The 15,957-nt window shown below is 42.4% G+C and overlaps 1 protein-coding gene across 2 annotated transcripts in view; it reads left to right on the top strand.

Moving 5' to 3' along the window:
* Positions 1-3,256: 3,256 nt before the first annotated feature.
* ATP6V1E1 (ATPase H+ transporting V1 subunit E1) overlaps positions 3,257-15,957 on the top strand; it is a 54,758-nt gene continuing 42,057 nt past the window's right edge. Inside the window, exon 1 of one of the 2 annotated variants that reach the window (XM_006085530.3) lies at positions 3,257-3,466. In XM_006085530.3, coding sequence (XP_006085592.1) covers positions 3,434-3,466 — 33 coding nt within the window. In that variant the 5' untranslated portion in view covers positions 3,257-3,433. The remainder of the gene's footprint in view (positions 3,467-15,957) is intronic. The other variant, XM_014452931.2, reaches the window with a different exon arrangement.

Here is a 15,957-nt window from a genome sequence, read left to right as displayed (position 1 = left end):
GGAAGCTCCTGCGTTGAGCATCTGCCCCCTGGTGGTCAGTGCGCATCATAGTGACTGGTCGACCAGTCGTTCTGGTCATTCCGCCATTCAGTTGCTGGGCTTTTACTATATAGGATTCGTGGGCCATATAAAATTATCAACTTAAAAATTAGCCTGTTATATTTGGTCAAACATTTAATTAACTCACCCCTAATGACTCGGCAGGGCCAGACCAAATGAGTTCTCAGGTCTCATACTGGACATTCTCCACCCCTGCATTGTTTATCCTGCTGATCTTAGCACTGACTGGGAGCTGTGGCTCACTGACAGTGCCCAGTATCATGAGAGAGTATCACACCTCGTATTGCATATCACTAGCCTGGGAAAGATTAAAATTCAAAATCTGAAGAACAGTTTCTACTGAAATCATATTGCTTTCCCATTATCATAAAGTAAAAAAAAACTTAAGTCTAGCGATTGTAAGTTGAGAGCTATCAGTGTATGAAAAGTGATGAAGCAAATATAGCAAAATGTTTACAATTGGTGGATCTAGGTGAAGAAAATTGATTGTACTATTTTTACAACTTACTGTATTTGAAATTTCTTCAAAATAAAAAGCTAGTATTATGTGTGAGCACCTGGTCGGTGTGGCTCAGTGGTTGAGCATTAGCCCATGCACCAAGAGGTCACTGGTTTGATTCCCGGTCAGGACACATGCTGGGGTTTTGGGCTAGATCCCCAGCAGGAGGCAGACAATTGATGTTAATGTTTCTCTATCATCAATGTTTCTATCTCCCTCTCCCTCTCCCTCTCCCTTTCTCTCTCTCTAAAAAAAAATCAATAAAAACATATTTTAGCCCTAACCGGCTTTGGCTCAGTGGATAGAGCGTCGTCCTACGGACTCCAAGGGTCCCAGGTTCTGATTCCGGTCAAGGGCATGTACCTTGGTTGCGGGCACATACCCACTAGGGATGTGCAGGAGGCAGCTGATCAATGTTTCTCTCTCATCGATGTTTCTAACTCTCTATCCCTCTCCTTTCCTCTCTGTAAAAATTCAATAAAATATATTTTTTTAAAAAAGCATATTTTAAAAAATGTGTGTATGCCCTGGCAGGTGTGACTCAGTTGGTTGGAGTGTTGTCCTGTACACCAAAAGGTGTTGGATTCTATTTCCAGACAGGGCACATACACATACCCAGGTTGCAGGTTTGCTTGCCAGTTGGAGCATGGGTGCAGGAGGCAACAGCTCAATGTTTCTCTCTCTCTCTCTCCCTTCCTCTCTCTAAAATCAATAAAAAAAACAAACATGTCAGCAGTGAGGATTTTGAAAAAAAGAATGTATGAACCCTTTAAGTCTACTAGGAGTCTATCCTAAAAATAACTTTTTCAAGTCTTTGCTTCTGTAGCTGGGGGAAAAAATGGGAGTTTGAAGCAAATAAGACTGGAGGAATTTCTGCCCTAATTTTCTGATTAAGTCCCTCTAAGTGGGTTTTGGGAATGATGTTAAAAAATGCATAGAGCCATTCAGAAGAATTCTAAATAAACTATGTTGATACTCCACCCTAAAGGGCGAGGAGCATGACTCCTCACTCCTTAGTACTTCCTTCTAAAGAGTACAGTAAAGGGTGTGTGTGTAACTTTACAGTGGAGAAACCTGACAAAAACTACATCAGCTAGGCCTTCACGGTCAACACCTATAGTAAAAAATGATGTTGAGCCCTGGCTGGTGTAGTTCAGTGGTTGGTGTCATCGGCCCACTACATTAGCCTATAGTTGGGCAATTATCTTAAGTTTCATCTTGGGTCTCGGGTTTGATTCCCAGTCAAGGGCAATTACCTGGGTTGCAATTCAATCCCCGGCCACTGCCATGGGTCCCAGCGATGTGGGAGGCAACCAATCTATGTGTCTCTCTTTTTTCTCTCTCTCTTTCCATCCCTTCCACTCTCTAGAAAATCAATGGAAAAAGTATCCTTGAGTGAGGATTAACAAAAAAGAAAAGAAAGTCATAAAAAATGTTGACAGCATGAATACTTGATATGACATGATAAAAATGGCACTTTTACATCTGTGATCTTCCTACCAAAAACCCATAACTCACAATCAATGATGAGAAAATTTCCAATAGAGGTGCATCCTACAATATACCTAATTAGTACCCTCAAAACTTCCAAGGTCTTCAAATACAAGGAAAGGTTGAGGAATTGTCACAGTCAAGAGTAAACTTAGGAGACATAACTAAACAAAATGTAGTATCTTGGAACAGAAAAGGGCATTGGATTAAAAGTAAGAAAATTCAAATAAATTATTGACATTAGTTAATACACCAATATTGGTTAATTAACTATGCCAGATACATTACACTAATCTAAGATGTTAATAACTGGGGAAACTGGAAAACAAACTCTCATATTTGTGGCCAAAAAACATTAATAGGGGAAACTGTTTGAGGGTGACAAAGGTATCTACCTGATAACTCTTTGCTCTATCTGCTCAATTTTTCTATAACTTTAAATAAAATCTATTAATAGCCTAGCCTGTTTGGCTCAGTGGATAGAGCAGTTGGCCATGGGACCTGTAGCTCAGTTGCAGGCATGATCCCTGGCCCTGGTGGGGAGCATGCAAAGGCAACCAATTGAGGCTTCTATCCTGTGTCTCTCCCCCTCCTTCCACTCTCTCTAAAAATCAATGGAAAAATATCCTTGGGTGTGGATTAACAACAACAAAAAATTATGAATAAGTATTATCGAGTTTCCTTTCATTAAGACCAAGAAAGTAAAATACTAAATTATGTTTTTGTATAAATAAAATATTTAAACTTTTTAAAAGTATTTTTTTATTGATTTCAGAGAGGAAGGGAGAGGGATAGAGAGATAGAAACATCAATGAAGAGAGAGAATCATTGATCGGCTGCTTCCTGCATGCCCCCCACTGGGGATGGAGCCGGCAGCCCAGGCATGTGCCCTTGACCAAAATCAACCAGGTGACCCTTCAGTCCGCCGGAGGATGCTCTATGAACTGAGCCAAACCGTCTAGGGCAAAATATTTAAAATGTTTATAAAAAACTGCAAGGGCTGTAAGGCTGGAGAAATTCACACAGCTTCACTAACTTCAGATGCCAGAATTCTTGATCTTTCCTCTCTTTCATTGATATGAAAGCTGTTGAGGAAAACAGCACGGAGAAATTACCCGCAAATATTAAGAGCACAGGCCGCGCCCCTGTCAAGTGCCTTGCTACGGAGGGGGGCAGGGGCGGGACTTTCGGAGGCCTGCTCTTTTCCTACTGGCTGAGAAGGCTCACGTGTCTCGGCTGCGCGGTCACTTGACAGGAACCGGAACCTGGGATTACAAAGCAAAGGGAAGAGGAACCTGCGCAGGGTTTTCTTCCCTTTTCTCCACCATCCTCTTCAGGCCTAAGCTCGAGCTAGTTGCCCACCGGCCTAGCATCGCTTTCACTATGGCCCTCAGCGATGCTGACGTGCAAAAGCAGGTGAGGGGCTGGGGTTGGGCCTCGCGAAGTTGCGGAACCGGTCCCGGGGTGATGGTCTGGAGCCCGGCTCAGGGAAGGCGCGGCCTTGTCAGCCCAGATACCGAAGGAGCGTCCTTTGCCCCAAGGTCCGGTGTCCTGGTGGTTTGTCTGCGGGAGGGAGTCTGGCTAATCCGGGAATAACCTCGGAACTCGTGACTTGTGCTTGAGTTTTGCGGGCGCCTCCTCGAACGTTCTTTGGGTCTTGCTTCGTCTCTCCCTATTTAACCATGGTATTTGCTGTTCTTGGTAGAACAGAGAGTTGAAAACAAGGATTGAAATGCAAATTGAATGCAAGGGTTGAAAATACCCTTTTCACTTGGTTTTTAACTCTGATGGAAGGGTTTACAATACACGAAAGAAAAGGGTGCTGAGGGGAGAGAGCGGCTTCCACTTTTTTGAGGTCGTTCGTTTTCATGAACTGTTTTCATTTTGGAGGAGTCTCCTGTCACAATGAGTTGTGTGGTTGATCTCCCATCAGTCTGCACATTAATGTTTGTCGAGCCATACCTTCAAGTTTGTAGGCAGTAAGGAGTGCAAAAGTCTCTCAGGAGGATATTGTGGCATCTAAAGGCTTATAACATGAGAGAAAATATTGGTTTCCGATTGTCCTGCCAATAGATACTCTGAAATTAGGGTCCTTGCATTTAAGAATCATATTGCCAATAGGTTTTTCAGAAAAGGAAGCTTGAGGCTGCAATTTAATCTCTGCATAATTTAGAGAACTAAGTCTACTTCTTTTTGAAGTACATAGTAGGAAAATTCCCTGACTAAAGCTCACTGGCTTATGAATAGTCTTAGATGAGCAATATGATGCTTTTTTTCCTTCGATTTTTCCATTTCCTTGAAAATACCTTTGCATTTTATTGTTAACCTAATATGCACTAAGAATGGATTGTTTTTTCATTTCAGTGGTTCTTGTGCTAATCACAAAATAAAAAGGGGTGACAAAAATAGCATCTGTGGAGAATTTCAAGAAATCTTTCAATATTCTTACAGAACAGTGAGCTTTTTGAACATTTATCACTGCTGCTTTAATTTTTACTGTAGGAAAACTTGATATAGTGGAAAAGTACAATGCCCTCCAGATACTCTAGTAAGTCCAGTCATTAGTACTGATTCTCTTCTTACTCTTGTTCCTTTATCTTCCTCCCCCCACCTTGTTATACTGAAGACTAAGGCTTTCACCGGAAAAATATAAAGGTAAAGCAGTTTATTTTCTTGGAATCTAGGTCAAAACCATTTTTTCTTTCTGTAAAATTGAAAGAATGAAGAAATCTGCCTGTATCCCTGGCACATATAACCTCCTGTAGGGCAGTGTGTTTTGTTTCCTGTTTTTTCAGCTGTGAATAGGCCAAACACTAAGCACATAGTAGTGCTTAATAAACTCTAGATTCCCTTACTACTTTCCCATTGTATAAAATACTTGTATATTGCCCTGGCCAGTATGGCTCATTGGTTGGGCGTCACCCCATGTACTGAAAGGTTGCCAGTTCCATTCCTGATCTGGGCACATGCCCAGGTTGCATGCTTGATCTCCGGTGGTATTTCTCTCCCTTTCCCTTCCTCTCTCTCAAAATCAATTAAAAATCTTTAAAAAGTACTTGTATATATTTGCTTTTCTGTCTGGGGAGTATGGGCCTTTATTTCATCAGATTTTCAAAGGAATCTATTTGACTCCAAAAAATTAAATTACTGGGTTAGCTGGAAGAAGAAAGTATTTTTAAAGGTCAGGTTTTTCTGCCTTTGGGGTGGAGTTAAATGTCCTTAAGGGATTGACTGTTTCTCTTGTTGGACTCTTAAGGAGAAAATATGATCATGTTGACTGTAAACAGGCTTCTCTGACCTCAGTTAAAATAGTGTTGTTTTGCTCTAGGCTGTCAGATCTGGTAGCAAATAGTTCAGCTTGAGTGGTATAGGCAGATAATGCAGGTTTGAATCAGGGTTTTCACCCACAGAGGCCAAATATGCCTTGTAGTATTTATAAACATCTGATTTGATTACCATATTTAGTTAAACTATTTTTAAAATTCCAGACTGAGTTCACTTGAGGCTTCAAACTGAACTAGGGGAACTACCATTCTCACCACAACCACACACAGATTTATAGGGGGCTAATCCTTTTTGCAAAGTCACAGAGATTTTCTATACATTTAACTCTGGATTAGGTGCCTTGAATATTTCAAACCTTGAGATTTTACAAGTATTGTGTTACTTAAAAAAATTTTTTTTCATTGATTTTAGAGAGAGAAAGGGAGGGGGCGGGGGGGGGGGGGGAGACATCAATTTGTTGTTATATATGCATTCATTGGGTTGATTCTTGTATGTGGCCTGAACAGGGATTGAACCTCCGACTTTGGCATATCTGGAAGATGCTCTAACCAACTGAGCTACCTGGCCAGGGCCACACACTGTAATCTTTTGACCAATTTATATGTTTTGGGGACTAAACATCAATTTAATCGAATAATTCTAATTTAATAGTTTCATTTCACATAGGAGGAAAACCCATCAACTTGTCAAAATATGGCATTCTCAAATAGTTACAGTAAGACCAAAATGTTCATCAAGGTCAAAGAGAAGTAAAATCAATAATAATAAAGTGTAATATGCTAATTAGACCAGACAGCCAAACGACCTTCTGGACGAAGCCGCCATGGCGGGGGCCGAAACAGAGGCGGTTAGGGGCGATCAGGCAGGCAGGCGAGCAGTAAGGGGCGATCAAGCAGGCAGGCGAGCAGTAAGGGGTGATCAGGCAGGAAGGCAGAGGCAGTTAGGGGTGATCAGGCAGGCAGGCAGAGGCGTTTAGGGGTGATCAGGCAGGCAGGCGAGTGGTAAGGGGTGACCAGGCAGGCGAGCAGTTAGGGGCGATCAGGCAGGCGAGCGGTTAGGAGCCAGCGGTCCCGGATTGCAAGAGATGTACGACTGCGGCAGTAAGACATCCCCTGAGAGGTCCCGGATTGCGAGAGGGTGCAGGCCAGGCTGAGAGACAACCTCCCCCCCCCCCCCCCGCACTAATTTCGTGCACTGGGCCTCTAGTATAATATGTTTCCCTAAGCATTTATATCACTTCGTAAAGTTTGATTTTCAATGAAATATCTAATGTTCTCTTTCGAAATACTTAGCTATGGCCTGTAGTTTTCAGCAGTGTCCTTTTAATGTTACATTTAATTATAAAACTATAATTCACTCATTTTCAACATGCCAGTTCAGAGGAAAATATCTGCATTTCCAGGATTTTGTTGCAGTTATGTATTTTTAAATAAAAAATTACAAAAACTTGATTTTATCCTAAAAAATTCAATGGCACATTTTCTCTAAAAGGTATTTCCTAGGGACCAATTTCAGTGTACTGTGATTTGTGTGAATACCTTGTATAATGGATGTTCTGAATAACAATTCCACACTGGAACCTCTCTTTTATTAGCTCTTTTATTTTCTTAGGAGAAGCTTCATTTTTATTATTATTATTATTTTTAATATATCTTTATTGATTTCAGAGAGGAAAGAGGGAGAGAGAGAGATAGAAACATCAATGATGAGAGAGAATCATTATTGAGTGGCTGCCTCCTATACGCCCCCAACCGGGGATCAATCCCGCAACCCAGGCATGTGCCCTTAACCAGAATTGAACCTGGGACCCTTCAGTCCACAGGCCGATGGTCTGTCCACTGAGCCAAACCATGTAGGGCACATTTTTATTACTTTTGAATTCTTTATTTTTATTCTGGCTGCTTCTAATGCTCTGGTATTATTTTTAAAAACTTGCTGTCTGGTCCTGTGCAATGTTTTAAAGAGCTGTAAAACCTTGGCTCCCGCAGCCCCCTACCCATGTCTCCTCACTGTGGCGGCTACTTCTCCAGGGGACGAGTAGACCCCAGTATTGTGTTACTTTTAAAATAGACTCTTAATTATCATACTTATTTTGGTCGTTAAGAGTGGGATAGCTCCAAAGAATGTTTATTTTAAAAAAAGTTTCCTTCTAAACCATACTGTATATTTTCTTTCTTTCTTTTTTTTTTGTATATTTTCTTTAAGACATTTATTCCACAGGGTTGTTTTCTTAAGTCACTGTTTAAAAATTTTATACAACACATCACATGAAATTTACCATCTTAACCTTTTTTTGTTATTGTTAATCCTCACCCAAGGACATTTTTTCCCATTGATTTTTAGAGAGAGTGGGAGGGGTTGAGACAGAGAAAAACTTCAATGTCAGAGAGACACATTGATTGTTTGCCTCCCACAGGCTCCCCACCAGGGCTGGGGATCAAGCCTACAACCTAGGTACGTGCCCTTGACCAGAATAAAACCCGAGACCCTTCAGTCTGTGGGCCGATGCTCTAACCACTAAATCAAACTGGCTAGGGCCCTCTTAACCATTTTTTTTTTTAAAATATATTTTATTGATTTTTTACAGAGAGGAATGGAGAGGGATAGAGAGTTAGAAACATCGATGAGAGAGAAACATCAATCAGCTGCCTCCTGCACACTCCCCACTGGGTATGTGCCCGCAACCAAGGCACATGCCCTTGACCGGAATCAAACCCAGGACCCCTCAGTCTGCAGGCCAACGCTCTATCCACTGAGCCAAACCAGCTAGGGCCCTCTTTACCATTTTTAAGTGTACAGCTCTGTAGTGTTAAGAATGTTTACATTCTTGTGAAACAAGTCTTAACTCACTTCTGTACACCTATGTGTACCTTAGATTTATGGTATCTTTGTGTTACATGGAGAAGCTGGAAAATGTTACATGCCCTTAATGGTTACTCAAACCCTTCATCTTTTGCTGTGCATTCTGACACTCTAACCACCAAGCAATTAGTGACCAGGGCAACTGCTTTTTAAAAAAATTCCCTTTTCTTTTTTTTTTTAGGTGGACCCCTATGAAATGAAACCACCAGTGAATTTGATTAGCTGTGTTGTTTGTATATTCTTTAATTCCCCTCATTTTATTCTTAAATTTTTTTTCATTTTAAAATCTTTTATTTTTCTATTACAGTTGACATACATTATTATATTAGTTTCAGGTGTACACCCCAGTGATTAAGCATTACATTACTTACTAAGTGATCATCCTGATAAATCTCCCACCCTTCTGACACCATACATAGATATTGCAATATTGTCGACTCTGTTCCTTATGCTGTACTTTACATCCTCATGGCTATTCTGTAACAACCAATTTGTACTTCTTTTTAAATATTAAAAAAAATCTTTATTGTTGAAAGTATTACATATGTTCCCTTTTTCCCCATTGGCCTCTTCTAGCACACTCCTGCCCACTACCCCAGGCTTTCACCACACTATTGTCTGTGTCCATGGGTTATGCAAATATGCATACAAGTTCATTGGTTGATCTCTTCCCACCCACCCTTCCCTGCCTTCTCTCTGAGGTTCAACAGTCTGTTCATGCTTCTATGTCTCTGGATCTATTTTGTTCATTAGATTCCACATATGAGTGAGATCATGTGGTACTTGTCTTTGTCTGACTGGCTTATTTCAGTTAGCATAATATTCTTCAGGTCCATCCATGCTGTTGTAAATGGTAAGAGTTCTTTCTTTTTTTACAGCTGCATAGTATTCCATTGTGTAAATGTACCAGACTTTTTATATCCACTCATCTCCTGATGGGTACTTGGGCTGTTTCCAAATCTTAGCTATTGTAAATTGCCCTGCTATGAACATATATTCCTTCTGATTGGTGTTTTGGGTTTCTTAGGATATATTCCTAGAAGTGGGATCATTGGGTCAAATGGCAGTTCCATGTTTAATTTTTTGAGGCAATTTCATACTGTTTTTGATAGTGCCTGCACCAGTCTGCATTCCCACCAGCAGTGTACTGGAGTTCTCTCCACATCCTCGCCAACACTTGGCTGTTTGTTGATTGTTACATTAGCCATTCTGACAGGTGTGAGGTGATACTTCATAGTTGTTTTAATGACTTTGATGATTAGTGACTTTGAGCATTTTTTTCATATGCCTCTAGGCCTTCTGTATTCCACTTTGGAGAAAGTCCTTTGCTGTTTTTAAATTGGACTAAAGATCCTGTGCACGAAATTTGTGCATGGGGGGGGGGGTCCCTTGGGGGATGTCCGACTGCCTCTCGCAATTTGGTACCACTGGCTCCTAACTGCTTGCCTGCCTGATTGCCCCAACCCCTGTGTCTGCCTGCCTGATCGCCCCTAATTGCTCCCCTGTGGGCCTGATCGCCCATAACCGCCTCTGCCTCGCCCGGCACCCAGGACCCGGGCTTCCCTCACTCTGGCCGGCCGCAGGCACCCAGGACTGTGGGGTGGATGGCTTGTCCCTCTCCTGGGCTGCAGCCTGGCTGGTCCCCATTCCTCTCTCGCGAGCTCATTTGTGCCTGGCTGGTCCCCATTCCTCTCTCGTGAGCTCATTTGTGCCTGGCTGGTCCCCATTCCTCTCTTGCAAGCTCATTTGTGCCTGGCTGGTTCCCATTCCTCTCTCAGGAGCTCATTTGCGCCTGGTTGTTCCCCATTCCTCTCTCCCCAGTGTTGAGTGTCTGAGCCATGATGGCGTGAGGGCATGATGATCATTTGCATATTAGCTCTTTATTATATAGAATTGTTTGTCTTCCTTTTGTTAAGTTGTATGAGTTCCTTACATATTTTGGAGATTAACCCCTTATCAGATGTATCATTGACAAATATATTCTCCCATTCCATGTGCTCCATTGTTACTTTGTTGATGGTTTCTTTTGCAGAGCAGAAGCTTTTTATTTTGATGTGGTCCCATTTGTTTTGGTATTTTAAAAGGAATTGCATTGAGTCTGTGGATTGCTTTGGGTAGTATGGACATTTTAATGATATTGATTCTACTAGTCCATGACACGGTACTTTCTTCCATTTGTTTACATCTTCCTCAATCTTTTTTCAATGTCCTGTGGTTTTCCGAGTACAGCTCTTTTACCTCCTTGGTTAAGTTTATTTCTAAGTATCTTATTTTTGTTGTTGCACTGGTAAGTGGGATTTTTGTTTATTTTCTCTTTCTGAAAGTTCATTATTGGTGTTTAAAAATGCTGTAGAACTCTGGGTGTTAATTTTGTATACTGTTACATTGCTGAATTTATTAAATCTAGTAGATTTTTGATGGAATCTTTAGGATTTTCTATGTACACTATCATGTCATGTGCAAATAATGACAGCTTTACTTCCTCCTTTCCAATTTGGATGCCTTTTATCTCTTCTTGTCTGATCCCTGTGGCTAGGACTTCCGGTATTATGTTGGACAAGAGTGGTGAAAGTGGGCATCCCTGTCTTGTTCCTGTTCTTAGGGGAAATGGTTTTAGTTTTTGTCCATTGAGTGTGATGCTGGCTGTAGGTTTGTCATGTATGGCTTTTATTATATTGAGGTATGATCCCTGTATTCCCACTTTGCAGAGAGTTTTTATCAAAAAGCACTGTTGGATTTTGTGGAATTATTTTTCTGCATCAATTGATAATGATCATGTGATTTTTGTCTTGCAATCTGTTTATGTGATGTATCATATTTCTTGATTTGTGAGTATTGTAGGCAGCCCTCGGGTTACGTTGGACTCGACGTACATCGTTATGTGGTTACATCGCCATCTCCCATTTATTTATTAAAAAAAAGTTCCGTCATTTCGATGTATGTACATATGTGCTTTATGTTTATTATTACGTATTTACCACAAGATCAGGAATTATCTTTCTTTTAAATTTTTTTTTTACTGTTTCACTTTATTACTGCTGTGTATGTGCTCCATGTGAGTGACGTAAGTGCTTATGTAGGTGGGTTATGTAGTCGTCTTACAGCGAAAATCGCGTTACGTCGCGCCATAGGAACAGATCTCCGATGTAACCCAAGGACCTACTGTACCAGCCTTGCATCCCTGGAATAAATCCCATTTGGGAGGGGAGATTAAAAATGGTGCAGAGTAAGTGGATGCTGCACAGACATGCTCCCAGGAACAAACAGGTATTACAACTAAAATACAGAAAAACTTCCTGAATAATCAACGGAAAACTCGCAGGAGAGAACCCTGATACCCGAGGACTGAAAGTGCTGCGACTGCATGGAGACTAGTAGGAGGGGCGGAGGCACGAAAGTGCTGGCTGGGCACCCACAGACAACAACTGAAGTCCCAGAAATATCTCAGCTGTGGGGGGTTGCCACTGAGAATTCTGGGATCCAGTCCCCAGTCTGGGCCCCCCAGCAGAGAGCACCAAAACTGAGGGTACCCACATAACATCTGGCCATGAAAAGCAACAGGGTGCTGTCTGCCAGGGAGTGACAGCTGAAAACTCAGGCACCCTCTTAAAGGGCCAGTGCACTAAATTCTCTGTGGAGCAACCCAACTTGTGCTCCGGCAGAGGGAGGGTGAAGTGGACTGGAGCTGTGAGAGCAGAAGCCAGGACGGGGGACTTGGGGGATAGAGCTCAGAAGGCAGACAACCCAAGTTTCCTGGGCTGAGTCATTCTCTCACTCAGGAGGATATCTTTCCCACATAGACATTTGCCTTGCCTAGGGGGAAGATAGTTGATACACCCTATTGGAAAACACCTTGCCCTGAGGCCACTTAAGAGATTAAAAATAACAATTAGCCTCTAGGACAGTGATGGCGAACCTCTAACACGCGTGTCAGAGGTGACACGCAAACTCATTTTTTTGGTTGATTTTTCTTTGTTAAATGGCATTTAAATATATAAAATAAATATCAAAAATATAAATCTTTGTTTTACTATGGTTGCAAGTATCAAAAAAATTTCTATATGTGACACGGCACCAGAGTTAAGTTAGGGTTTTTCAAAATGCTGACACTCCGAGCTCAAAAGGTTCGCCATCACTGCTCTAGGAAGAAGCAACTGCCCCACCCTGTTGAAAAAAAACTCTCACCACACCTGAGGACTATTACCTGAGGGCCAATTCAAGCTGGAATCCTGTCAGTCTGTAGGTAGAGGTGGTCTCTGGAGGCTTTGAGTCTTTGCCTGATCTAATTAGTCAGAAACAGCCTTTAATACTGTCCTGCACTAGAGATTGAGAGGTGTAGAGGAGCTATCTAATAAAGCGGTAGCCAACCTTTCAAACCTCACGGACCGCCAGTTGGCGACTGCTGCTCCAAAGGTTTTCTTAAACCAGCGGCTGCCAACCTTTCAGACTTCACAGACCACCATTGGTCCACGGACCACCGGTTGGCGACCACTGCCCTAATATATAGTCAAAAACCTAAACAGCCAAAATGAGGAGACAAAGAAACAACCTCCAAATGAAAGAACTATAGAATTCTCCAGAAGAGATAAATGAAGCAGAGATAAGAAATTTATCTGAATCAGAGTTCAGAGTAATGATGGTAAAAATGCTCAGTAGCATGAAAAAGGATATAGTAACTATGAAAAAAGAAAAATCTGAGAGAAAGAATGACATAACACAAAGAACACATTGGAAGGAATTACAGCAGATTAGGGGAAGCTGAGGATCGAATCAGTGAATTAGAAGACAGAGTTGAAAATGTCAATCAGAGAACCAAAAAGAAAAAAAACAATTAAAAAACAGGAGGACAGCTTAAGGGAGCTGTGGGATATTGTTAAATGTAACAGTATTAGAATAGGTGTGCCAGAAGAGGCAGGAAGGGAGACAGGCATAGAGAAGGTATTTGAAGAAATGATGGCAGAAAACCACTTGGTCATTATATGTGGTCTTTTTAATGTATTGCTGGATTTGAGCTATCATAATAATAAAATGCTAATATGCAAATGGTTGTCACGCTGTGATGTGTAACGACCGATCAACAGGGACCTGAGGCTGCATGGCGCCTGGTCGGGGCAGGGAACCTCAGACCGCGACCCCCCGCCTGGTGGGGCTTGACAGGGGACCTCAGGCCACACCCCCTACCCGGTGGGGCTTGACGGAGGTGGGGCCGGCCGGGTCTGGGTCTTGTGCGATTTCGAAGCACAAGCGGGTGGGCGGGGACTTGACTCTGGGTCCCTCGGCGTGCTCCAGACTGACGGGAGATTTTCATATACATTTTAGTAATTTTCTTTCATCTCTGACACTTCTATTATAGAGAAAGGGCAAATAGAAATCCTATATAATAAAGAGGTAATATGCAAATTGGCCATCACACCGTCACAAGGTGACTTCCTACAACCAGGCCGGCAGGGGGGTTAGTGAGGGACGACCAAATGACTAAAACTAAAAATGGAACTCCCATTTGACCCAGTGATCCCACTTCTAGGAATATATCCCAAGAAGCCAGAAACACCAATCAGAAAGGATATATGCACCCCTATGTTCATAGCAGCACAATTCACCATAGCTAAGATTTGGAAACAGCCTAAGTGCCCATCAACAGATGAGTGGATTAAAAAACTGTGGTACATCTACACAGTGGAATACTACGCTGCGGTAAAAAAGAAGGAACTCTTGCCTTTTGCAACAGCATGGATGGAACTGGAGAGCATTATGCTAAGTGAAATAAGCCAGTCAAAGAAAGATAAATACCTCATGATTTCACTCATTTGTGGAATATAGAGAACAACATAGACTGATGAACAGGGACAGATCCAAAGACAGAGAAAAAGTGATCAGACTATTAATCCCCAGAGGGAATGTAGGGGAGGGAGGGGGCAAGGGGAAGAGATCAACCAAAGGACTTGTATGCATGCATATAAGCCAAACCAATGGACATGGACACAGGGGGATGAGAGCATGAGTGTGGGGGGGACCTCCTCGACCTAGTTTATCTATCTCATACGTCTCTTTATACCTGCCTATCCGACCGCTCTTAATCTACGTGCTCATGAGAAGCAGGCTGCGTGGGGCGACCTCCCCCTCTCCCTCGCGTAAGCGGGTGATCTCCTACGGGGGGGGGGGGGGGGGTGGGCAGTTAGGAGCAACAGGCTGGCAGGGGGGACAGTTAGGGGTGACCAGGCAGGCAGGCAGTTGAGTGATTAGGAGCCAGCGTTCCAGGATTGTGAGAGGGATGTCTGACTGCCAGTTTAGGTCCGATCCCTGGGATCCGGCATCGGGCCTAAACTGGCAGTCGGACATCCCCGAGGGGTCCCGGATTGGAGAGGGTGCAGGCTGGGCTGAGGGGACCCCCCACCCCACCCCGTGCATGAATTTCGTGCACTGGGCCTCTGGTATTAAAATATTTCCTCTAGTTAATTAGTTAATTCCCTTTTAATGTGCATGAATTTCATGCACCGGGCCACTAGTATGTGTGTATATATATATATATAAATAAAATACTCAGCGACCAGCCGACCGGTGGGTAGGTATGATGTGCACTGACCCCTAGGGGGAAGACGCTCAACGCAGGAGCTGAGAAACGACAGCAACTTTGCAGAGTGCCCTCTCACACTCTGGGACCCCTTGGGGGATGTTGGACTGCCGGTTTTGGCCCGATCCCCGCAGGCCAGGTCGAGGAATCCCACTTGCCGGAGGGACCCTGCTCACTCCACAGATGCCCTTTGAGCCCCAGTGCCGTCCCAGGTGTGGGCAGCCAGGGAGGAACTGTGGGAGGTTGACTCCTGGGTGTGTTTGGCCCATTTCACCCAGTCCTGTCCCACCGGCCACCTTTTAATTAATTTCCTTTCAATGTGCACTAATCCATGTACCTAGCCTCTAGTTTCTTAATATTTTGTTGAGGATTTTAGCATCTACGTTCATCAGGGTTATTGGCCTATAATTCTCTTTGTAGTGTGTTTATCTGGTTTTGGAATTATGATACTGATGGTCTCATATAAAGAGCTTGGAAATGTTCCTTCCTCTTGAATTTTTTAGAATAGTTTGAGGAGGATAGGGGTTGGTTCTTCTTTGAATGTTTGGTAAAACTCCCTTGTGAAGCTATCCAGACCAGGGCTTTTGCGTGCTGGAAGGTTTTTTTTTAACTACTGCTTCAATTTCATCAGTAGTTATCCTATTCAGGTTTTCTGATTCTTCCTGATTGAGTTTTGGAAGATTGTATTTTTTTAGGAAAATTTCATTTTGTCCAGGTTGTCCAGTTTGTTGGGATATAGTCATTCATAGTATTTTGTTTGTTTGTTTTGTGATCCTTCGTATTTCTGTGGAGTTAGTTTTACTTCACTGCTTTCATTTCTGATTTTGTTTATTTGGGTCCTCTCTCTGTTTCTTGATGAGTCTGGCTAGAGGTGCATCAATCTTGTTTATCTTTTCAAAGACCCAGCTCTTTGTTTCATTGACTGTTTGTTTGTTTGTTTTTTAGTCTATCATTTATTTCTGCTCTAATCTTTATTGTGTCCTTCATTCTAATGACTCTGGGATTTTCTTGTTGTTCTCTTTCTAATTCTTTAAGTTGTAGGGTTAAATAGTTTATTTTTAATTTTTCGTGTTTTTTCTGGTAGGTCTCTAGTGCTATGAACTTCCTGCTCAGGACTGCTTTCCCTTTGTCCCATAGATTTTGTGTTGTGTGTTCATTTAATTTGTTTCCAGGAAGTTTTTGATTTCTT

Source organism: Myotis lucifugus, unplaced genomic scaffold (assembly GCF_000147115.1).
Source record: "Myotis lucifugus unplaced genomic scaffold, Myoluc2.0 scaffold_19, whole genome shotgun sequence".
Classification (NCBI taxonomy): domain Eukaryota; kingdom Metazoa; phylum Chordata; class Mammalia; order Chiroptera; family Vespertilionidae; genus Myotis; species Myotis lucifugus.
The sequence above is the reverse complement of the archived record's forward strand: the minus strand, read 5'-3'. Positions and strand labels throughout refer to the sequence as shown.